Source organism: Orcinus orca, chromosome 5 (assembly GCF_937001465.1).
Source record: "Orcinus orca chromosome 5, mOrcOrc1.1, whole genome shotgun sequence".
NCBI lineage: Eukaryota > Metazoa > Chordata > Mammalia > Artiodactyla > Delphinidae > Orcinus > Orcinus orca.
In genome coordinates, this window is record NC_064563.1 from 53224500 (window position 1) to 53247037 (window position 22538).

At 42.0% G+C, this 22538-nt stretch overlaps 1 protein-coding gene and 1 long non-coding RNA gene across 11 annotated transcripts in view; one reads left to right on the forward strand and one right to left on the reverse strand.

Annotated features, from left to right (window-relative positions):
- PHC3 (polyhomeotic homolog 3) overlaps window positions 1-1382 on the reverse strand; it is an 86710-nt gene extending 85328 nt beyond the window's left edge. For 8 of the 9 annotated variants that reach the window (XR_007477372.1, XR_007477373.1, XR_007477371.1 and 5 more), the window contains exon 1: window positions 1315-1382. Coding sequence is in view for 4 of the 9 variants with exons in the window: in XM_012533304.3 (XP_012388758.1) it covers window positions 1315-1328 (14 nt within the window). In the remaining 5 variants the exon portion in view is untranslated. The remainder of the gene's footprint in view (window positions 1-1314) is intronic. The other variant, XM_004270565.3, reaches the window with a different exon arrangement.
- Window positions 893-14737, forward strand: LOC125964391 (uncharacterized). 2 transcript variants are annotated; one of them, XR_007477377.1, is made up of 5 exons: window positions 893-1128; window positions 7069-7315; window positions 8702-8875; window positions 13966-14075; window positions 14478-14737. It is a non-coding gene; the product is annotated as an uncharacterized LOC125964391 (long non-coding RNA). The 2 variants fall into 2 exon arrangements; XR_007477376.1 differs by lacking the exon at window positions 8702-8875 and having other exon boundaries at window positions 905-1128; window positions 14478-14631.
- The last annotated feature ends 7801 nt before the right edge of the window (window positions 14738-22538 follow it).

Sequence of the window (22538 nt, forward strand, 5' to 3'; positions counted from 1 at the left end):
TTATGTGTTCTTTCAGGAATCAAATGGTTAAAAAAAATCCCGATTTAATAAGAGGAAAAGTGAAAGGAAAAAGTGGGGGGGGGGAAGCTGACTCTTACTAATTATTTTGATTAGTAAATAACACATCTTTATGCTTCGCTGGGTTTATTTTGGGGGGGGAGGGCGGTTTGTAGTTTTGCAAACTGCCTTCCAATCATCAAATCACAGCATCATATGGTAACTATTCAACAGCATACAGACATAGCGGTAGATAAACTTTTTACCAAATTACTACCTGTCATAGCACTTCTGAACCACGTACCAAGATATGCAAAAAGCCAGCTTAAATTCTGGTCCTTTTACAGTGCTATTCTGCTCAGCCATGTGCCCAACCTCAAACCCTACGGTAAGCAGTTCAGTAACTAACTAAATATGGTCACAGAGAATCCAAATGCGAGACACAGGTCTAAACATCGGTGGGTAGAACTGGCCAAACCAGTGCACTGCATTTGGAGACCTGGCACAAAAGAACAATTTTGGTAACTCCGCCGTCTACGCACAGTTTTGCCTGCAAAATACAAACGGCAGTTCTGCTGCACCAGCGGCCTACCCAGGAAACACTAAGTTTGAGTCGCTAACTAAGCATACCATCACACCGCCACACAGGAATGTGGCCCTCTAGGGCGGCATCAACACTGCAGTCAGAGACCCGAAGGAAAGGAAGATCTTTCCTTGCAGGGTGTTTTCAGCCTCGTCAGACTCGCAACAGACCCCGCCGCTGCAAGGCCGGCGCTGCGACACCTCCTCCAAGCCTCCCGGGGGAGGGCGGTGAGCAGCCCCACGGCTCGCGTTCTCCCACTGAGAAGCAGTGGGGTGGCGCTGGGCGGGGGGGGGGGGGGGTGGTTAGGAGGCGAGCGCGAAGGAGGCCTGGCAGTGCCCGCCCAGCCCTACCCAGCCTCCGCGGGCCCCCGGCTCGGCAGCCGTCACAAGGCTGCCCGCGGGGCCCACTTGCAGGGATGACAGCGCCTGAGGGGTCCAGTCGGGCTCATCTTCCGGAAGATTCCTACGGTCGGGGTCCGAGGGACAACCCTGCGCACAGGGCCCCGCAAATCCGGGGACACACGGCGGAAGGGGCGCTCCCGCCTGGAGGTAACTGGACCCTTACAGTTCTCCTCCGTCTCCCCACAAGGGCCAAGCGGGGTCCTCCACGATAAGAAAGCTCTCACGTCCCCCTTTCCCCGCACTGCCCGCGAAAGAGCCCTGAGCTCAAGGGGACGTGTCGCTGCCCCCCACTCGCCCCCCGGTTACGACATTAGTCACCAGCAAGTAACTCACTCCGCTTCCGCCATCTTCTCTCCTCCATCACTACCATGGGCTGCGCATGCGCCCCCCGGCGGCCACGGCGGCGGCGAGGGAGGGGGCGGGGTCGGCTAGCCTCGGGCCCCCGAGGTCACGTGGGGTCCTCGTCTTCCAATCCCCCCTCCCAGTACAAGCCTTGCTTGCTGTGGAAAAGTGACCAGGTTTCCAGTTTAGATACCAGTGTCTCACCTTCCCCAGTGCTCGCTTTCTTTTGCTTAGGGTCTTCTTCCTCTTGGGGAGGGTGTCTGTAACTAAGATATGAAAAGTTCTGATTAGGCTGTTAAAAATTTTAAGAACATCTAAAATATATCAAAGCCTATGTGAACTGCAAAGAGTGAGATGGAAGAGAATACCACGAGGATTGGATGATGAGGTGTCAGTGAAAGGAAATGCCATGGTAGCTGCAGGGTTTGTTACCTGGGGCGCATGGCAGTTTGGGGATGGAACCGGCAATTCCTCTCTTGGGCTCAAAGACAGTGTTCTAGATCCCCATAAGGTGGACGGTTAAGGAATCGTCATGATTACCCTATGAATATCATTCATGTGTTTGACATGAATTTACAGAGTGGTCAGTGGAGATTGCAAACTTGATTACCGCAGGGAACAAGCAGGAACGGCCACCAGTTTGCTAATGTAATTTACTATATTCTACGCATATGGCAACTAATCTGAAGCAGGATGAGACAAACATGCAAATTTGTGTGAAACAAGTCCCTGTCTTCCAACAAATCTTAATCTGGAGAGTGAAGTGGGTTTTACAGAGATAGCCACACATTCTAAGTGATCTGACACATCCATCGAGCGCTTTGTCAACCTTAAGTTCAAGGAATAATAAATCTTTACTGTCCTTCACCAAAAAACAGCATGCTGATCACAAACAGTGCCTTCTTTTTCCACGTTTTAAGATGGTGGAGTCTCATTTCAAGAACTGAGAAATGAATTAGTGATATAAATTCATCGCAAAGTGTAATATGGTCTAATGAAAAGTATACTTAATCTTATAAATCCTGTGATCAGGATGTCCCTAGGGAAGGTAAGAGACCACTGCCTATGTAAGGTAAATTGTCCTTTACCACTTCTCCCTGTAGGTTAACATTGTTTCTTTACCTTATTTTCTTATCTAAAGCAGTGACCTTCCTCCTACTCCTAGGAGAACTCACTGAGAAAGTCCCCTTTGAAAAGTCCCTGTAGATGCTTAAAAATAAGATATTACTACTTTTTCTTTCTTTTCTGAGCTGCTCATATGATGCCATTGTCATTTAACTCTCAAGAATCAACTGTTGGGACTTCCTTGGTGGTCCAGTGGTTAAGAGTCCACTCTTCCAATGCAAGGCGTGTGGATTTGATCCCCGGTTGGGGAACTAAGATCCTGCATGCTGCGTGGCCAAAAAAAAAAAAAAAAAAATCAACTGTCTATTGGTATTGCTGACAGTTTTGTTTAGTAAAACAAAACTGAAGAAAGCAGTCTTAGACCTAAACATGAAAAATGCGTAATCCAAAGGAATGTTTGGAATAAATGGGCCAAAATTATGCCTTTTCATCCCTCTTTCCTTTGAACATCTAAGGCCTATATCTATATTGTCATCTCATGCAGATTGGCTTTAAAAGTCAGAACATATATTAGGTAAAATCAGGCCAGTACTTCTTTTTATTTATTTTATTCTATTTTATTTTTTATTTTTTTTGGCAGTGGCTTGCAGGAGCTTAGTTCCCGGACCAGGGATGGAACCCAGTGCTGGCAGTGAGAGTTCCAAGTCCTAACCGCTGGACCTCCAGAGAATCCCCAGTACTGCTTTTTAGAAACATTTCAAAACCCAATATTTATTATAACAACAACTAGCATTTGTATAGCCTTTTACTAAAAGCAGAGGATTTCCACAAACTCATTTGATCATCACAACAATCCTAGTTATCATTTTCATTTAGCACAGAAATATAATGAGGCTCGGGCTTCCCTGGTGGTGCAGTGGTTGAGAATCCGCCTTCCAATGCAGGGGACATGGGTTCGAGCCCTGGTCTGGGAAGATCCCACATGCCTCAGAGCAACTAAGCCCATGCACCACAACTACTGAGCCTGTGCTCTAGAGCCCGCAAGCCACAACTACTGAGCCCGCATGCTGCAACTACTGAAGCCCGCGTGCCTAGAGCCCATGTTCCGCAACAAGAAAAGCCACCACAATGAGAAGCCCGTGCACCACAATGAAGAGTAACCCCCGCTCGCTGCAGTTAGAGAAAGCCCGTGCACAGCAACGAAGACCCAACACAGCCAAAAATAAATAAATGAAATAAATAAATTTATTTTTAAAAAAAGAAATATAATGAGGCTCAAGGTGATTAAATGCCTGTGGTGACTCTGCTAGACTGTACCAGAAATGGGGTTCTAACTTAAGCTTTCCATGGGCAAAATCAAGTTTTCGTTCCTGCATCATTCAGCAAGCCACTGTGTGAAATGTTAGTGGAGGCAAAGTATGATAAAGGACTACCCTCAAGAAATTTATCATCACTTATCTGATGAAACAGAGGAAGGTGTATTACCTCTTTGTGATTTCCTAATGAAGAGATTTATGTGTCATGCTAACAGGCTGAACTTCTTTCTGAAGTTTCCAGGAAACGTTGCTTTGGAGAAGTGCCAGCATCGTATATTTTAGAAAAGTCCCTCTAGCAAGGATGGATTGGAGGAAAGTAAAACCGGAGACAGGGAAACTGGTTGGCAAACTGTATTAATCCTTAAAGAAATGGTAAAAGGCTCCAGGAATGAAAAAGAAGGATAAAAATTTTTGCTCCTTTGTTGCACCAGTCACACTTCAAGCGCTCAATAGCCATATGTGGCTAGTGGCAACTATATTGTACAGTGTAGATATAGAACATTTCCATTATTACAGAAAGTTCTATTGGACAGTGCTCATCTGAATGCTAGATTAGGGATTGGCAAACTACTATTGCTGTCTTAGTCAGTTTGGGCAGCTATGACAGAGGCCATGGACTGGGCAGCTTAAGCAAACATTTATTTCTCACAGTTCTGGAGGCTGGGAAGTCCAGGGTCACAGTGCAGGCAGATTCAGTGTCCAGTAAGGGCCCTCTTCCTGATTTGCAGACAGCCACCTTCTCACTGAATCCTCACATGGTGGAGAGAGAAGACAGTATAGCAGAAATGGGGACCATGGGCATTTGGGCCACTTCTTCATGTAATTCACTTGTGCCTCAAGGCCTGCTCAGCCCTATCATGTATAGTCCACTTCCATTTGATGGTGGAATGCTGCTATGCACACCCAACTTCACGGTCTGGTGGACCAGATGACACTCAGTTCACAATGAGCAGCTTGCGTGGTAACTTGGTGACCCATAGTTAAGCATTCAGTCTCTACTAAGGTCCAGTAGCAGGCCAAGAGCTGTTTCTCAAGAGGAGAGTAGTTATCTGTAGAGGGTGATAGGGCTTTGTTCCAAAATCCTGAGGACCTGTGCTGTGATTTCCCTATAGGGCCCTGCCGAAGGCTCCAAACAGCATTCCTATCTGCTGCTACCACTTGGGATGGAGTAACACACCCAAATGAGGAGCATGTTGCCTCCAAAATCCAAATGGGCCCTCTAGGTATTAGACTTCTTTTTTTGTTTGTAGGAGGGGCCAGATGCAACAATTTATCCCTCACCTTAGAAGGGATATTTCAACATGCCCTGCACCTCTGGACCTCCTAGAAATTTCACTGACATGGAAGAAGAAATGTCGCTGAATTTTTCTCAGATTTATTTCCCACCTTCTGACACACAAATGTCTTACCAATAAGTTGAGTAGTTGCTACTTTTTGCACACTATGTCCTATCAGCATAATGTCTTCAATGTAATGGACCAGTGGACCAGTGTGATATGATGTGAAAGAAAAAGGTGATCAAAATTCTTGCAAACTGGGCTTCCCTGGTGGCACAGTGGTTAAGAATCTGCCTCCCAATGCAAGGGACATGGGTTCGAGCCCTGGTCCGGGAAGATCCCACATGCCGCGGAGCAACTAAGTCCGTGCGCCACAACTACTGAGCCTGCGCTCTAGACTCCGTGAGCCACAACTACTGAGCTCACACGCCTAGAGCCCGTGATCTACAACAGGAGAAGCCACCGCAATGAGAAGCCCGCGCACCGCAACAAAGAGTAGCCCTCGCTCACTGCAACTAGAGAAAGCCTACGCACAGCAACGAAGACCCAACACAGCCAAAAATAAATAAATAAAATTAATAAATTAAAAAAAAAAATTCTTGCAAACTAATTTATGACATAGGGTTGCAGGGTTGATTTAGCCCTGATGTAGGATTGTGAAGGTGTATTGCTGGCCTTTCCAGCTGAAAACAAACTGCTTCTGGTGGTCTTTACTAACAGGTATCAAGAAAAAAGCATTTGTCAGATCAATAGTTGCATACTAGGTACCAGAGGATATATTAATTTGCCCAACCAATAAAAACCGCATCTGGTACAGCAGCTGCAACTGAAGTCACCAACTGGTCAAGCTTAGAGTAATCCACTGTCATTCTCCAAAATCTGTCTGCCTTCTGCACAGGCCAACAGGCAAGTTGAGTGGGGATGTGGTGGCGCTAATTTCTGCAATCCCTCCAGGAATACGGTATTGCTTTTGGTTTACTATTTTCCTAGGTAGAGGCAGTTCTACTGGCTTCCACTTGACCTTTACCACCATACTAGTCCTCACTCCACAGGTCAAGGAACCAATGTGGTGATTCTGCCAGGTGCTCAGTGTATCTATTTTTTATTTTTTGGGGGGGCTGTGTCGGGTCTTAGTTGCGGCATGTGGGATCTTTCATTGAGGCGTGTGAGTTTCTCTCTAGTTGTGGCACGTGGGCTCCAGGACACACGGGTTCTGTGTTTGCGGCACGTGGGCTTACTTGCCCCGCGGCATGTGGGATCTTAGTTCCCCCACCGGGGATCGAACCTGTGTCCCCTGCATTGGAAGCGGATTCTTTACCACTGGACCACCAGGGAAATCCCTCAGTGTATCTATTCTAATTCCTCATTCCAGGACTAGGGAAATAACCATAGGATGGGTTTGGGGACCCACTGGGCCCACTGTGAGACAAACTTGAGATAAAACTCCTTCAATCACCTGACTTCCATAAGCCCTTTCTGTAACTGGTAGACCACAGTGATGTTTGATCTCCTGGAATTAATGTCAGTTCAGAGCCAGCATCCAGCAGTCCCCAAATGGTCTGATTATTTCTTTTTCCCCAGTGCACAGTTACCCTGCTAAAAGGTTGTAGGTCCCTTTGGTGAAGTCTGGAGAAAGATTAACTGTATAAACTTTGGCTGGTGTACCAGTGTCCTTTCTGTCGGGGATGTAGCCTCTTCTTTATTTAAGGGGTACTGAGGTCTGTAAACCAGCTCAAGCCTGGGAATTGATTGAAGGGATATGACTCTCTTTTTATGATTCAGGTTAGACTTTTGTTTACTTGACCTAGAACTTTTTCTACTGATACTGTTCAAGTAAGAATTTAGGGCTTCCCTGGTGGCGCAGTGGTTGAGAGTCCGTCTGCCGATGCAGGGGACGCAGGTTCGTGCCCCGGTCCGGGAGGATCCCACATACCGTGGAGCGGCTGGGCCCATGAGCCATGGCCGCTGAGCCTGCGCATCCGGAGCCTGTGCTCCGCAACAGGAGAGGCCACAGCAGTGAGAGGCCCACGTACCACAAAAAAAAAAAAAAAAGAATTTCGTAGGTTTCCTATCTGTTTCACTTCTAGGAATACCATGATCAACTAGCCAATGACATAGGTCTGCACAAGTCAGACTATCCGGATTGCTGCTCTGACTCTGCTGTCCACCAGTGCCGCCACTTGGTCCCTGCAACCCTAGGATCCAATTACTCCTGTTGCATTTAGGTTCCCCAATTCAGTGGCTACAGTTCCCACTGTAAGGTCTGGCCTACAGAGAAGAGCGATCACAGAGCCTTTCGCGGATGCCGGAGCTCCCCTCACAAACTGCTATGGAGTGAGTATTTGTGTCCCCCCCAAATGTTGAAGCCCTAATCCCCAATGTGATGGTATTTGGAAACTTTGGGAGGTAATTAGGTCATCAGAGTTGAACCTTTATAAATGGGATTAGTGCTCTTAGGAGAAGAAAGATGAGAGAGATGATCTCTCTCCACCATGTGAGGATACAGCAACAAGGTGGCCATTGTCTGCAAACTGGGAAGAAGTTTCTCACCAGACACCACATTTGCCAGCACCTTGATCCTGGACTTCCCACTCTCTAGAACTGTGAGAAATAATTGTTTGTTGTTTAAACCACCCAGTCTGTGGTATTTATTATAGCAGCCCAAACTGACTAACACAAGCCCACAGGCCAAATCCAGCCTGGGCTTGTTTTTATACAGCCCTCAAGCTAAGAATGGTTTCTACATTTTCTAATGATTGAAAAAAATATCCAAGGAAGAATATTTTGTGACAATGAGAATTATGTGAAATTTATATTTCAGTGTCCATAAATTAGGTCTTATTGGAACACAGCAATACTCACTCGTTTACAGCTACTTTTGTGCTTCAAGGGCAGAGTTGAGTAGTTGCAACAGACACTGTAATGGTCCACTTGACAGAAAAAGTATGCTGACCTGTGTTCTAAATACTGATCACCTCGTGCTGGATACTTGCAGGGTAGTTAATGTAGTACATACACTGTCCTACATCCCATCTAGACTTGATTGCTGTCCTAATATCCTATATGGTGAGACAGAAGGTCAAGTGACCCAGATTTGAATTCTGGTAAAGTACTGACCCTCCTTGGGAAACTGCTTCACGTTTTAGTTTTTTTTGTTGTTTTGTTTTGTTTTTTATTTATTTATTTGGTTGTGCTGGGTCTTAGTTGCTTTTTTTTTTTTTTTTGAGGTCTTAGTTTTATAATGTGAAAAAAAGAGGGACAACACCTTACAAGATTGTTGTACAGCCTTAAAAAACCAAATGTAAAGTCTAAAAAAGTTCTCTTTTTTCTTCTTTTAACTTTTTATCAAAGTCTTCCTTCACCTGAATTTGTTCAATAAATGTTACTGAGTATGCCTAATACTCAATAGGTTTTAAATGCTTGTCGAGGGAATGAATGCTTGAATATTTGGATGAATGAGGACTAAAATTCTAGTATATCCCGTAGGTTGGAATGACGCAGTATATGGACTTGCTTCCTCTTTTCCTTGAAAGTAATACAGTATACTAAAACCAAATACTTTGACTAAAGCAAATAGTACTGAAACTGAAAAGACAGTCTAGTCCTGCCACCTCTCATCTACTCTTACAATAATCAGTATGTTAATCATATGCTTATCAATCTTATCTTCCCTTGTATACCTGTGGTTGGCACTGTTACTAGTTGGCTATGTTTCCCCAGGGGCTGAATAGCACAAACTGGGAGCTTTAAAGCTTAAAGGGACATTAGACGTCATGTGACCCATGCTGAGGAAGAATCCGTGGCAAAAGCAGAATCTGAACTCTGATCTCCTAACCTCCTATCCATCCAGTCTGGAGTTTTTTGCCTTGTGCCACGAAACCTTCCTTCAAGCATGTAGGTACTTGATAAACACTTGAAGCTGCTATGGACTTTCATTTCCATTCTGCTTTTTGCTTAATGTTTACTTAGCATTGTGGCAGCCTGGAAGAGTTGTGCTACGTAGAGCTGTAGAAACAGACAAACTTAGATTTCAATCCTGACTTTGCCATTCTCTAGCTGTGTGACCTCTTGCCATGCTATCAGCTCCACCTTCAAAATATAACCTCATCATAACTGAATCACTTTGCTGTACACCTGAAACTAACACAACACTGTAAGTCAACTGTTTTCAAGAAAAATTTAGATATATATACAAATAAAACCTCATCTCTGGCCACACTATCATGAACACGCATGAAATTATCAAAGTACAAACCAAGGCAATCTGACGCTTCTCACCACCTCCACAGTTATCAGCCCAAGCCAGGCCACCATCATCTCTCCCCTGGACCACTGCCATCGGCTCCTGACAGGTCACCGGCTTCTCTTCTTGCTCCTCTGTAATTTACTCTCTGCAGAGCAGTCTAAGTAAGCTTTATAGCTGTAAATCAGATCACATCACTGTCCTGCTCAAATCATCCAGTGCCCATCACACTCAGCAGAGAGTTTTCTCTTGTTCACTCTGCTCCAGCCACTCTGGCGTCCTTGCTTTTCCTTCTCACACTTGCTACTTCCCAGTTGGGAAAGGCTTTTACACAGGTCTCGCTTCCTCACTTCATCCAGGACTCTGCTCAAATATCTCCTCAGAGCTCACTCCCCACCACCTAACCCAACGTGGGCTTCTCGTCACTTTCCTTCCCTTATCTCACTTTACTTTTCTTCATGACACTTCAATGCTCCACACATTATGTTATGTACATATTTGTTTGTTTATTTACTACTCCCATCAACCTCCAGGCTATAAACTACACATTTTGTTTACTTCTACATTCCTAGTTCTTTAAACATTAAGTGCTCAATAATTATGCATTGAATAAATGAAGTTTACTTAACTGCTCTAATCCCCAGTTTGCTAATCTGAAAAATGGGGACAGTATTTACCACACTTATTGTACAAGTTGAAAAAAGATGAAATAATGTATCTAAACAGTAGAGCATAATAAACGCTCACTAAGCATAGCTGTAATTATTTTAAAATTTTGCCACAAATTATTATGCTTAAAGTAAAGGAAAATAATCCTCCTATTGTATTTCCAAAAGTTATGCAATTTTTATGAGGCCATCCTTACTTTTTTCTTTTTAAGATTTATTTATTTTATTTATTTTTGGCTGCTTTGGGTCTTAGTTGCGGCACACGGGATCTTCTTTGTGGTGCACGGGCTTCTCTCTAGTTGTGGTGTACGGGTTTTTCTCTTCTCTAGTTGTGGTACGCGGGCTTCAGGGCACATGGGCTCTGTAGTTGTGGCATGAGGGTTCCAGAGTGCGTGGGCTCTGTAGTTTGTGGCACGGTGGGCTCTCTAGTTGAGGCGCATGAGCTCAGTAGTTGTGGCACAGGGGCTTAGTTGCTCTGAGGCATGTGGGATCTTAGTTCCCTGACCAGGGATCAAACCTGTGTCCCCTGCATTGTAAGGCAGATTCTTTACCACTGGACCACCAGGGAAGTCCCCCTTACTTTTAAAAGTTAGTTAGCAGATACATTTTTTAATATGCATATGCTGTAATTTAAAATATTTAGTGTCAGTATCTGAGAATAGATTTTTGCCTGTGTGCTCCTAATGTATTAAAATAAACAGTGTCATATCAGTTTCATATTAAATCTTAATTGTAATGTTCTATTTATGGTAGATAAGTCTCTCTTAATTACGTAAAATGCCAGAGACAACAGGAGGCAGAACAAAATACATTATAGGGAACAAGCAAAGCTAGTGAACAGGAATGAAAAGTTAGCAAAGTTGGGGAAAAGTTATGTGACAGAAGCATACAATGATATAGAACTTAATTTTAATATTTACCTCTAGCAAATCCTGAATACAAAATTGTCCAAAAATCTAAATAATGCAGAAATATATATGAAATAGGAAGTGAAAGTCCACTACAATCCACGTCCAAAAATAATCATTAACGGCTTATTTTATATTCTTTTTGATTTTCTGTATACTAACATACATATAAGTATATGTATCTCTTTATCAAAAATGGTATTGGACTATATACACTCTTTTGCAACCATTTTCACTTAATAGTATATCCTTCCATGTCAGTGTATGTGCTTTTCTTCCACTTCCTCAAAGATGCCACTTTGCTTACCTCATGGCCTTCCATACAATCCTGGAATATTCTCTCCCATACTTTGCAAATCTAGTTCCTTGTTTCCCTTTAATTCTCTGCATAAACATCATTTCTTTAGATAGGTTTTTCCAGATCAATTTATAGAGTTCTCCCCACCATTATTCTCTGTCACTGCACAATATTTATTTCCCTTGGAGCAGGTACCACAGTTTGTAATTGTGGGTTTGTTCACTTATTTTCTTGCCTATTTTTTCTCTCTAAACTGTGAATCTCACAAGGACAGGGAATAAACCTGTTTTCTTCATGACTGTATATTTAGTGCCTTGCACAGTGCCAGGTACCCTAGTAAGCTCTAAATAAATGTGTTGAAATAAATAAGTGTGTAAGTAACACACTGAAAAAAGGGTATTTGTTCTTTCACTCCCTGTCCGTGATGGATAGAGCATTGCTTTCTTTTTTCTTCAGTTCTTTACTTATTCTTAGTTAAGAAACAATACTGTACAGTTGACCTTTGAACATCATGTGTTTGAACTGTGCAGGTCCACTTTTACATGGATTTTTTTTCAGTAAATGCATACTACAGTACTTACATGATATGTGATTGGTTGAATCTGTGGTTGTGGAACTGTGGATACAGAAGGTCAACCGTAAAGTTACACACAAAGTTTTGACAGCACAGAAGTTAGTGCCCCTAACTTCCTACATTGTTCAACTGTACTTATCTTGATTCACACCTGGGATGTGTTTTAATCAGGTATGATAAGGTGACAGACACAAGGACAACTGCTTTTGAAATAAGAGTTTATTATTTACAGTTCCCAAAGAAAGGGAGCATGCCACACCATGCAGGGCCATGTGGGGAAGAACCAGGGTCAGTCTGGAGGCAGAAGGAGTGAAAGAGAAAGCATGGCCCAGAGCTTTATTGTAGTTTCTGCAGAAAGGAATGGAAGAGGCAGCATATGAAAGTTTAAGTAAATTTGGGATTGGATAGTTTGAATATTTTTAGCAGGCTGTGGTCTATAGCGATGGTGGTCTCTAGTTGTCCAGTACCTGGCCCTGGGTGGGGAGGGGTGATTTAGAACAGGGGAAATACTGGCTTGGTGTATGAGAATTAAATAAAGGAGGAAGTCGAGGATATGGGCTTTGGATTGGTTGGTTTGCATATGAAAGCCACATTCACAGAGGAGAAGTCATTTGCTATCTCTAGGATAATTTTTAGAGATAAAAGCCCTGGGAGGGGCAGCCCCTCCTCTGTCAGTAAGGCCACCAAGCTATCAAAGCATCATAAAATATACAAAATAAAAAGCATGATTAATACATTTCCAACCTAATTTAGGTATCATGAATGCTCATTCCCCAGTTAAATTTTTCAGATGAAAGATAGAAACCACATCTGTGTATATAAATCTTTGTCTCGTTAAATGCAGGAAGATGGGCAGGACCTGAAATTTGGAGTTAAGAACCTGACTTTAAGCACTGATCCTTCCCATTTCCAGCTGGGTGCTCTTAGCCAATCCAATTAACCTCTCTGAACACCAAGTTCATCATAAGTAAAGCAGGGATAACAGTAATATTTACCAGAAATGTGATTGTATTTGTCAAAATGTTTTGTAGCTACAATGCACCATGTACATGTTTAAAGTTTTACTGCAGTATACTGCAGGGACTTTTTCTCAGAATAAGAATTTAGAAGGTGTTTTTGTTGTTGTTGTACTTGTAGAAATGTTCAAGGGCAAGACTGGAGGGGGAACACTAAAAATTTATTCAGGAAAAGAATAAGATTTCACTGTCTAGTTACATAGTGCAATTTTGGATTAAAGGGTACTTTCCATCAATGGACTTCAAAGAGCTTTGAAACATTTATTTATTTTCATAATATTTTGAAGTCAGTTAGGTTAAAGTTGTCGTCATTTACTCTCTGAAAGGGAAATAAATACACAGCAAGTTACATAACCTGCTTGAGTCAAAATTAGAACCAAGGCTTTCAGTTTTGCCACATAGTGCTCAGACTGGAGCTGCACTGCTCCCCAGAATAAGCAAGCACCTTCTTTTGCTGGAATCATCTAAGGTTTGGTTTTATCACAATGTTTGCTGGATCAAGCAATTTAAGAAAAATTAGAAAATCTGTCATCAAATAATCATTAGCAATTCATTACCAGCAAATAAGCCTCATCAAGTGCTTCTAAGATGTAGGCATTGGTTTTACTTAATGAAGTTAAGAATCTGTGTCCTCTCCTGAGGTCCTAGAATTTTTGTCTCTTCTGGGTCATTCTTCCCTCTGCTCTCATCTAAAGAACCAATGTTTTTACATTCTTCTTCTCCCTAAAATTTCAGGTGATTTAGGACTAAATCCAAAGCTCCTTCTGTGGCTTACAGAGTCTTTATTTTCTGACTCTAAAACACCTTCTTCCTCTGCTTCCAACTGCCTTTATACTTAATCCTCATTAAATTTCTCATCAGGCAGACAAAAGCTAGGCCTTTTCACTGCCCTGCCTTTACACCCAACTTTAATTCACCTAAAATGGCAATAAGGGGAGGCTGAGAGGAGAAAGAGAAGGCTACACTTGTTAAATACAGTTGTCACTCGGTAGCCACCGTGAATTGGTTCCAGGACCCCCTCGGATACCAAAATCCATGGGTTCTCACTTTTTCTCTATAAAATGGCGTAGTATTTCCACATAACCTATGTGCATTCTTCTGTATACTTTAAATCATCTCCAGATTACTTATAATACCCAATGCAATGTAAATGCTATGTAAATATTTGTAAATACAGTGTAAATGCTATGAAATAGTTGCCAGAGCATGGCAAACTCAAATTTTGCTTTTTGAAACTTTCTGAAATTTTTTTTTTTTTTAATATTTTCGATCTACAGTTGGTTGAATCTGTGGATGCAGAACCCGAGGATATGGAGGGCCAACTGTCCTTGCTGAGTGCTCTACATACAGTATCCTATCTGATTTGCACAGCAAACCCATGAAGCAGGTATCATTATCCTCCATTTTGCTGATGAGGGTACTCATTTTAGTGGGATTAAGTAACCTGTCCAAGGTCATACTGCTAGTAAGTGGCAGGATTAGCTTTGGAACCGAAGTCCACCTGCAAAATGCATGCCCTGGCCTCTTCCATATGCTGACCCTCTCCACCCACTATTGTCATCTGGCATTATTCTTCAGATTCTGCTCAACCTTTTCATCCTTTGGGCTTCACAGCCTCACCCAGATGGAGTTAGCGCTCTCATAGTACTCTGTTTATACTCCTCTAATAATACTTACCAGGTATTTACTTTTAATTGAGATATAATTCACATAAAATTCATCTGTTTAAAGCATATAACTCAGTGTATATTCACAATGTCATGTAACCATCACTATTATCTAATTCCAGAATATTTTCATCGCCCCAGAAGAAACTCCAAGACCTTTAAGCAATCACTCCCCGTTGCCCCTTTCCTGAAACCTCTGGCAACCACTAATCTGCTTTCTGTCTCTATAGATTTGTCTGTTATGGACATTTAATATGAATGGAATTATACAATATGTAGCCTTTTGTGCCTGTCTTCTTTTGCTTAGTGTTTTCAAGGTTTATCCACATTGTCATGTGTTTCGGGACTTCATTCCTTTTTACAGATGAATACTATTTCATTTTAGGGATATACCACATTTTGTTTATCCATTCTGCAATTAATGGACATTTGGTTTGATCTCACTTTTTAGTTACTGTGAATAATGCTTACATGAACATTTGTGTACTGCTTTTTGTGCAGACATATGTTTTTAATTCTCTTGGTTATATAACTAGGAAAGGAATTGCTGAGTCATATGGTAACTCAATATTTAACATCTTGAGAAACTGTCAAACTGTTTTCCAAAGTAGCTGCACTTCTTCACATTCCTGCCTGCAATGTATGAGGGTTCCAATTTCTGCACACCCTTGCCAACGCTTGTTATCATCCATCTTTTGATTATAGTCAACCTAGTAGGTATGAAGTGATTGAGTTGCATTTCCCTAATGACTAATAATGAATATTTTTCATGCTTTTATGGCCATTTGTATGTCTTCTTTGGAGAAATGTCTATTCAAATTCTTTGCCCACAAAGAGAAATTAAGTTGTCTTTTGTAAGAGTTACTTGTATATCTGAATACTAGTCCCTTATCAGACATATGATTTGCAAATGTTTTCTCCCATTCTGAGGGAAGACTTTTCTCTTTCTTGATTGTGTCCTTTGAAATACCAACATTTTAAATTTTGATGAAGTTCAATTTATCTTTTTCTTTTGTTACTTGTGCTTTTGGTGGCAATCTAAGGTCACAAAGATTTCCTGCTGTGTTTTTTCTAAGAGTTTTATAATTTTAGCTCTTATACTTAAATCTCTGATCCATCTTGAGCTAAATTTTGTAAATGGTTTAGGTAGAAGTCCAACTTCATTCTTCTGTATATGGATATTCAATTGTTCCAGCATCATTTGTTAAAACAAATTAACCCCACCCCCAAGAAAAAGACCTATTTTTTCCCCCACTGAATTGTCTTGGCCCTTTACATTGACACATGTCTGCTAGTGTGAGCTCCTTGAGGGCAAGGTTTTTTATATTACTACCTGCGTGTCTAGCATGGGACTATGATGTAGTAAACCCTCAAAACACGTGTTCAATAAATGAAAAGCTGATTTGAAAATCCTAGTGTCAACCTACACGTAGCAAGTGCCATAGACTTTGCTAGATGCTGGGGAAGTTTTATACATGAACTCACAGTCTAGCAAAGTTTTCAAACCAAAAGTTTCCAAGGGGTCCGAGAATCTTACAATCCTACACTGGAATGGGTCTTGGAGGTCGGGATTCCAGTAAGGAAAAGCAGACCTGACAAGGCTAAATAGCAGCCTGTGGCCTTATCTCATGTTAATTTGCCAGAGATCCCAGGTCTCTTTGAAATTACATTATGACTTTACAACTTAACAAAGGATTTTTTTTCAGTTAGGCCTCCATAAAGCATTTTTTCAGTTAGGTAGGCCTTGAGAAAGTCCTCTCCAGATGAAAGACAGCTGCTTCTGTTTCATATCACTCTTATCTTCTGAGATAACTGCTATCAGAGATTAAAAAAATCTTTTTCTCCACCCTAGCTGGACATAATCACTCCTTTCTCTGAACTTCTATAGCTCTTACTTGCTCTTCCAGAAAATTAGCAATTTGTTTTGTACTGCCCTAGTGCTTTGGATTTTTATGTAATCTTGAATTATTTATCACCAGTTTATGTGTGAACTTCCTAAGTAGACTGCCCCAACTAGACTCAGGGGCAAAAGTTGCATTTTACATTTATTGTATGAAATATAGGGCTTTGTACCTAGTGGACATGCAACAGGTATTTCTTGACATTATTTGTGTTTTTATAGAATTTATTTTTAAAATAAGAAGCTATTAGGCTTAAGTTTCATTCTGTTTTTCCCTAGAGGCTAAGGGTGTGAGGCTCAAAGGGAGAAGCACCTTCTCTCCTTTGGACAATTACTAGTCACCCTCTACTTGCTTTCCTAGAGGAATGGAGACACCAGAGAACTAATAATTAGTACATGTACATATTTAAATATTTCTTAATATTACTATTAAAGGTTTTAAAATTCTATGAAAAGGATAACAGAGATTGGCAGAATTCCCCCCAGAACCCAGTAAATTAAACTAACTCTCAAGGAAACTCTGAGTTGTAGTTTTTAAATTACCGAGTCAGAAAGTAGAGAAACAGGGACTTCCCTGGTGGTCCAGTGGTTAAATCTCCATGCTTCCACTGCAGGGGGCACGGGTTCGATCCTTGGTCGGTGGAACTAAGGTCCTACATGGCTTGTGGCATGGCAAAAAAAAAAAAAGTAGAGAAAAGACATCCTGTTTCTCTTCTTTTTTGTGGTACGCGGGCCTCTCACTGTTGTGGCCTCTCCCGTTGCGGGGCACAGGCTCCGGACGCGCAGGCTCAGCGGCCATGGCTCACGGGCCCACCCGCTCCGCGGCTTGTGGGATCTTCCCGGACCGGGGCACGAACCCGTGTCCTCTGCATCGGCAGGCGGACTCTTAACCACAGCGCCACCAGGGAAGCCCCTGTTTCTTTTCTTATCTCAAGCTTGCTTTCTAGTTATGAGGTGGAAGAAGGAGATGGAATAATCTAGCCTCATATTGAACAGTGTCCTGCAGAACATAACCAGAATCTTTGGAACTGTTTAACTAAGGTAAAATAGAAAAGGTGGCTGAATGGAAGAGTGAGTATATCATGACATGATACTCAGTACACTGTCATGCACCTATAGGAACACAGTGAGCCTGTTAATGGATTATGATAAGAACAGGTTATGTATGGATTAAAATGATTCTCTAATAGCAATGAATCTCCACAGCATTTTAGCATGTGGTTAGATCATGGAAAACAAAAAGCAAATCAAAACTAAGAATTTTGTGAAGTTAATATTTTTTCCTCATCTGCCAGAAATCACTCAGTCCTTGTTTCAAATTCATGGTATTTTAAAATTAGGCTAAATAGTGGAAAACATTGGAATAATGATAAAGTCACTGTCATTTCAGTCCTTTGGACTTCATTTGTAAAATGAGGCGTAGATTTTTTGTTCTTCAAACTGTCATTGGGGGACCAGCAGCATCAGACCTTTTAAATCAGAATATGCATTTGAACAAAATCCCTGCCTAATCTGTATGGTTATCAAAGTTTGAGAAGACCGACCTGGATGACACAAAGTAACTTCCAGCTAGTAAATTCAACCATTCCGTGATTCTAGTTGGAAGAGTCCACCTTAGGTAAAAGGAGAGTCACTTTCTTAGGAGTTGTGTTTGACTTGAGTAAACAGATTGCTCAGCGAGTTGAACTAATTTTTCAGGTCATAGCTTTAACAAAGCAAACAGAAAATGAAGACTTGTTCTGCTTATATGGTGCTGTCAGCTTCCTTCCTATGACAGTAAGATTAATTTTAGTATTTAAGTGGACATAAACCAACAGGAAATTATTTCAATATTAAATTAAATAATTTAATATTTGTCGAATACCAACAATTTTCTAAGTGCCAAAAAGAACTTAGAAGGTAAGATTCCTGCTCTTGAGGCACCTAATAATGCTTTGCTTTAAAAGTCTCAGTGACTGGAGTCCTTATTAATTTAATTATAGTCTGATTCATAATTTGTTAGTTTCCAGAATGGGAAGCCATACCAATTCAGTAGACTATCTCATGCCTAAGTCGCAGGGTGATAAGCACGGTATACAGGTAAACTAACAGGCAGCTTTATCTCTGGAATGCTGTTCCCCTTGATATTGTACGTGTGATTAAGCAGCCAAAAAATCATCACAGACTATAAGCTCTGCTTTTCCCCCTTGATTTTTCTGTGGCCCAAAACAGGATGTGGTTTAATTCAAGGTCAGCAGAAATTCAATATGAAAAGATTTGAGTCCAGTAGGAAGTAGGTGGAGGTGGTAGAGAAAATGAGCTAGTCCTCTGTGAGAGGGGTGAAGACGGGTTGACAACCTTGTGTGGGAGAGGAGTGTACGCCAGAGGCTGTGAGAGAGAACTAGGTTATTATTTTCTTTTAATATTTATTTATTTATCTTGGCTGCGCTGGGTCTTAGTTGCGGGCTAAGAAGCACGGCATGTGGGCTTCCGAGTTGCAGCGTGTGAACTGTAAGTTGCGGCATGCATGTGGGATGTAGTTCCCCCACAAGGGATCGAAACCGCGCCCCCTGCATCGGGAGCGTGGAGTCTCACACACTGGACACCAGGGAAGTCCCCGAGAACTAGGGTATTAAAGGAGGCCAATGCTGGGGTGGGTGAGCTGCTGGAGTGGGGAGAATTTATTAGATAAGGTTTACATTTTCAATTGGATACGCCATCCTCAAGAACAGGTTTGCCTCTTCAAATTGGAGGGTAGCTTACATTTAATGGTTGACTGCTGTTAGGGACAGCATACTTGGTGTGCCAACATCATTAAACAAATGATACTTCTAAAAGAAGTTTGTGTGTTTTAATGGAGGCTTTTTCAACCTGACATTTTACTAGTCAACTCTGTGCCTTTCAGTTAAGCCAGACACAAGTGGGTTCTTCTGGTTCCTAAAGAAGATGAGGTAGCACTCGGGAGCTGTTGCAATTATTCTTTGTCGCTTACTGGCGCACAGTTTCCCATTTTGCATTTTTTCTCTTTATTGGTACATGTCCTGACATCCTATCTGGATTGTAACTTTCTTGAAAAGAAGGGGAGAGCGTAATGCCTGCACCAACTAACCCCATAGGAGTGAATTATGCTGAGGTTTCTCAGACATCTTTTTTTTTTTTTTTTTTTTTTTTTTTGCGGTACGCGGGCCTCTCACTGCTGTGGCCTCTCCCGTTGCGGAGCACAGGCTCCAGACGCACAGGCTCAGCGGCCATGGCTCACGGGCCCGGCCGCTCCACGGCATGTGGGATCTTCCCGGAACGGAGCATGAACCCGTGTCCCCTGCATCGGCAGGCGGACGCTCAACCACTGCGCCACCAGGGAAGCCCACTCAGACATCTTTGGCTATTCAGTGACTTTCATTAAGTAAATGTTTTATATTATTTTATTTATTCATTTTGCTGTCTCTTCAGCTTAATGGAACTCTCCACTGACAGTTCATTAAAACAAAGACATTTTATTTCAAAAGCAAAATAAGTTAAGGCTCAAACTGCCGTATGTCATTATCTGTACTGTGGGAGTGAGATTGGGGAACTGCAATGGAAATGAGTGTATGTGGCTGGAGTGAAGGGAGTACCCAGATAAAGCTGGCGGTATCAATGGGGCAGTGAGAGGGCACAGGAGAAAGAAGGGGGAAAGGGAGTCATGGGGGTATTGTTTGCTATCTATGCTAGCTCAGTAAGGTTAATTAACAGAATAAAAACTAAACTCTTACTAACAGCTGTCAGGATTCCAATCAGGAGTTTGGGTCACAACTTTTGCTCTTGAAGGCTAAGTAAAACAATTAATGTAATACTATTAGGACATGATTACACAGGACATGTGTCTACTATTTATTATCTCATTCCATTCACCAAGCAGTTTATTTCTTTGACGCACATTGGGACAAGCACTCTGATAATGACAAAATGAGAGAATGTTGGCCAAAAATATTTTAAATCCCTTAAGCTGGTGGATTTGAGCATTAATTAATTTTTTTTCTATTCAAGTCATCACAGTGAGCCAAAAGTAAGTATAATTTAGCTCAGAGCCCAATATTTATCTCTACAGGTCACAGAGTCCCTCCAAATGATCAGGACTTGCAGCTGAAACACTTTTCTCTCTTTTTAGTGACATGATCAAATGCTTAATGAAACCACAGAAGAATGCTAGGTGAAGGGAGGCAGGCTTACCCAAAGTTGAAGGTACTAGTAAGCACCATTTTAAGTACAACAGAAAGAAAATGGGCTGTGGGAGGCTTTTTCACAATGTTTACCAATGACTTCCCATTTTGTATCATGTGATTCTCAGTTGAGAAACAGGCATCAAAGATCCAGCAGCAGGATTTATTAGATGGCATAAAGAACATGAAAATCAAATTTTCATATTTGATCTATGTACAGCAGGACACACTGGTGAGGCTAGTTAATATTGAATATAAAGGCCTACCTATTCTGAGTAAACATTTTCTTGTTAGAGCAGCTCAATCTGTAGAAAGGAAGCCATATTTTCCTAAAGATATGATTAATATGATGCCAGGTTCCTTTTAAACCCTTTAACAGAGTCCTGTTTTCTTTAAACTAAAGAGATGGCTCAATAGTTTCTCATATTTTGTTACTAAAAATGACATAATTTCTGTGCCCTGATTATCCTATATGCTTAACTGTCTGTGCCTTGTATCTATTTTATTTATTTATATTTTTTATTTTAAAATTTTATTTATTTTATTTTTTGCTATGTTGGGTCTTTGTTGCTGCACGCACGCTTTTCTCTAGTTGCGGCGAGTGGGGACTACTCTTCATTGCGGTGCGCGGGCTTCTCATTGCAGTGGTTTCTCTTGTTGCAGAGCACGGACTCTAGGTGCGTGGGCTTCAGTAGTTGTGGCACGTGGGCTCAGTAGTTGTGGCTCGCGGGCTCTAGAGTGCATGCTCAGTAGTTGTGGTGCACGGGCTTAGTTGCTCTGCGGCATGTGGGATCTTCCCCGACCAGGGCTCGAACCCGTGTCCCCCGCATTGGCAGGCGGATTCTTAACCACTGCGCCACCAGGGAAGCCCCTGTATTTTAATTGCATCACACTGACTTTAAAAATTAATGTCAGAGCACTTCCAGAACGGAAACATGAGGAGCTCCCTGTATACTCGCCCCAATGAAACCACCATAACTGGTGAAAATTATAAATAAAAAAGGACCATTGGATCAGACTGTGGAACAATTTTATGCCCCAGGGCACTGTCAAAAACACTGGAGCAATCAGTTGCCAATTAGTGGACGCTAACAGCTGGGAGCTATATCCATAAAGGCAAACCAGCTAAAAGCTTGATAGGGAGATGAGGAAAAGAGACAGTCAAAGAGAACCTGACTAAAACCACTGTCATCCCCCAGGGGAGGGACAAGGAGTCAGGGTGACGGTGTGGATGCCAAAGTTGCACCTTCTGAGGAGAGATATTAGAGGCTGCACACTGTGGAGGAAACAAGAGTCTATTGACCAAGTCTGGCCAACTCACAAATAAACAAGCAAACAACGACAACGACAACCAGACCTAGAGCCAGTCTGGATAGGTCTTCAGAGTTGCTACCATGGAAATGTACAGTTTGCAACAAAAAAACTTATGAGACATACAAAGAAACAGGCAATGGGACCCATACACACAGAAACTGTCTTTGAGAGGACCCATATGTTGGACTTAGCACACAAAGACTTCAAAGCAGCTGTTATAAACATGTCTAAAGAACTAAAGGAAACCATGCTTATGAGTGTAGATTCAAAATTCCTCAACAAAATATTAACAAACAGAATTTAGCAACGTATAAAAACGATTATATGTAATAACCAAGAGGGATTTTTCCCAGGAATGCAAGACTGGCTTACATCTAAAAGTTAATGTAACAGGGCTTCCCTGGTGGCGCAGTGGTTGAGAGTCCGCCTGCCGATGCAGGGGACTGCGGGTTCGTGTCCCAATCCGGGAAGATCTCACATGCCGCGGAGCGACTGGGCCCCGTGAGCCATGGCCGCTGAGCCTGCGCGTCCGGAGCCTGTGCTCCGCAACGGGAGAGGCCACAGCAGTGAGAGGCCCGCGTACCGCAAAAAAAAAAAAAGTTAATGTAACATATCACACCAATAGAATAAAGCACAAAACCACATGATAATCTCAATAGACACAGAAAAGGCACTAAACAAAACCCAACACCCTACATAATAAAAATAGGCAACAAACTAGGAATAGAATGGAACTTCCTCAACCTGATAAAGGGCATCTACAAAAAAACTAAAGCAATAATCACATTTAA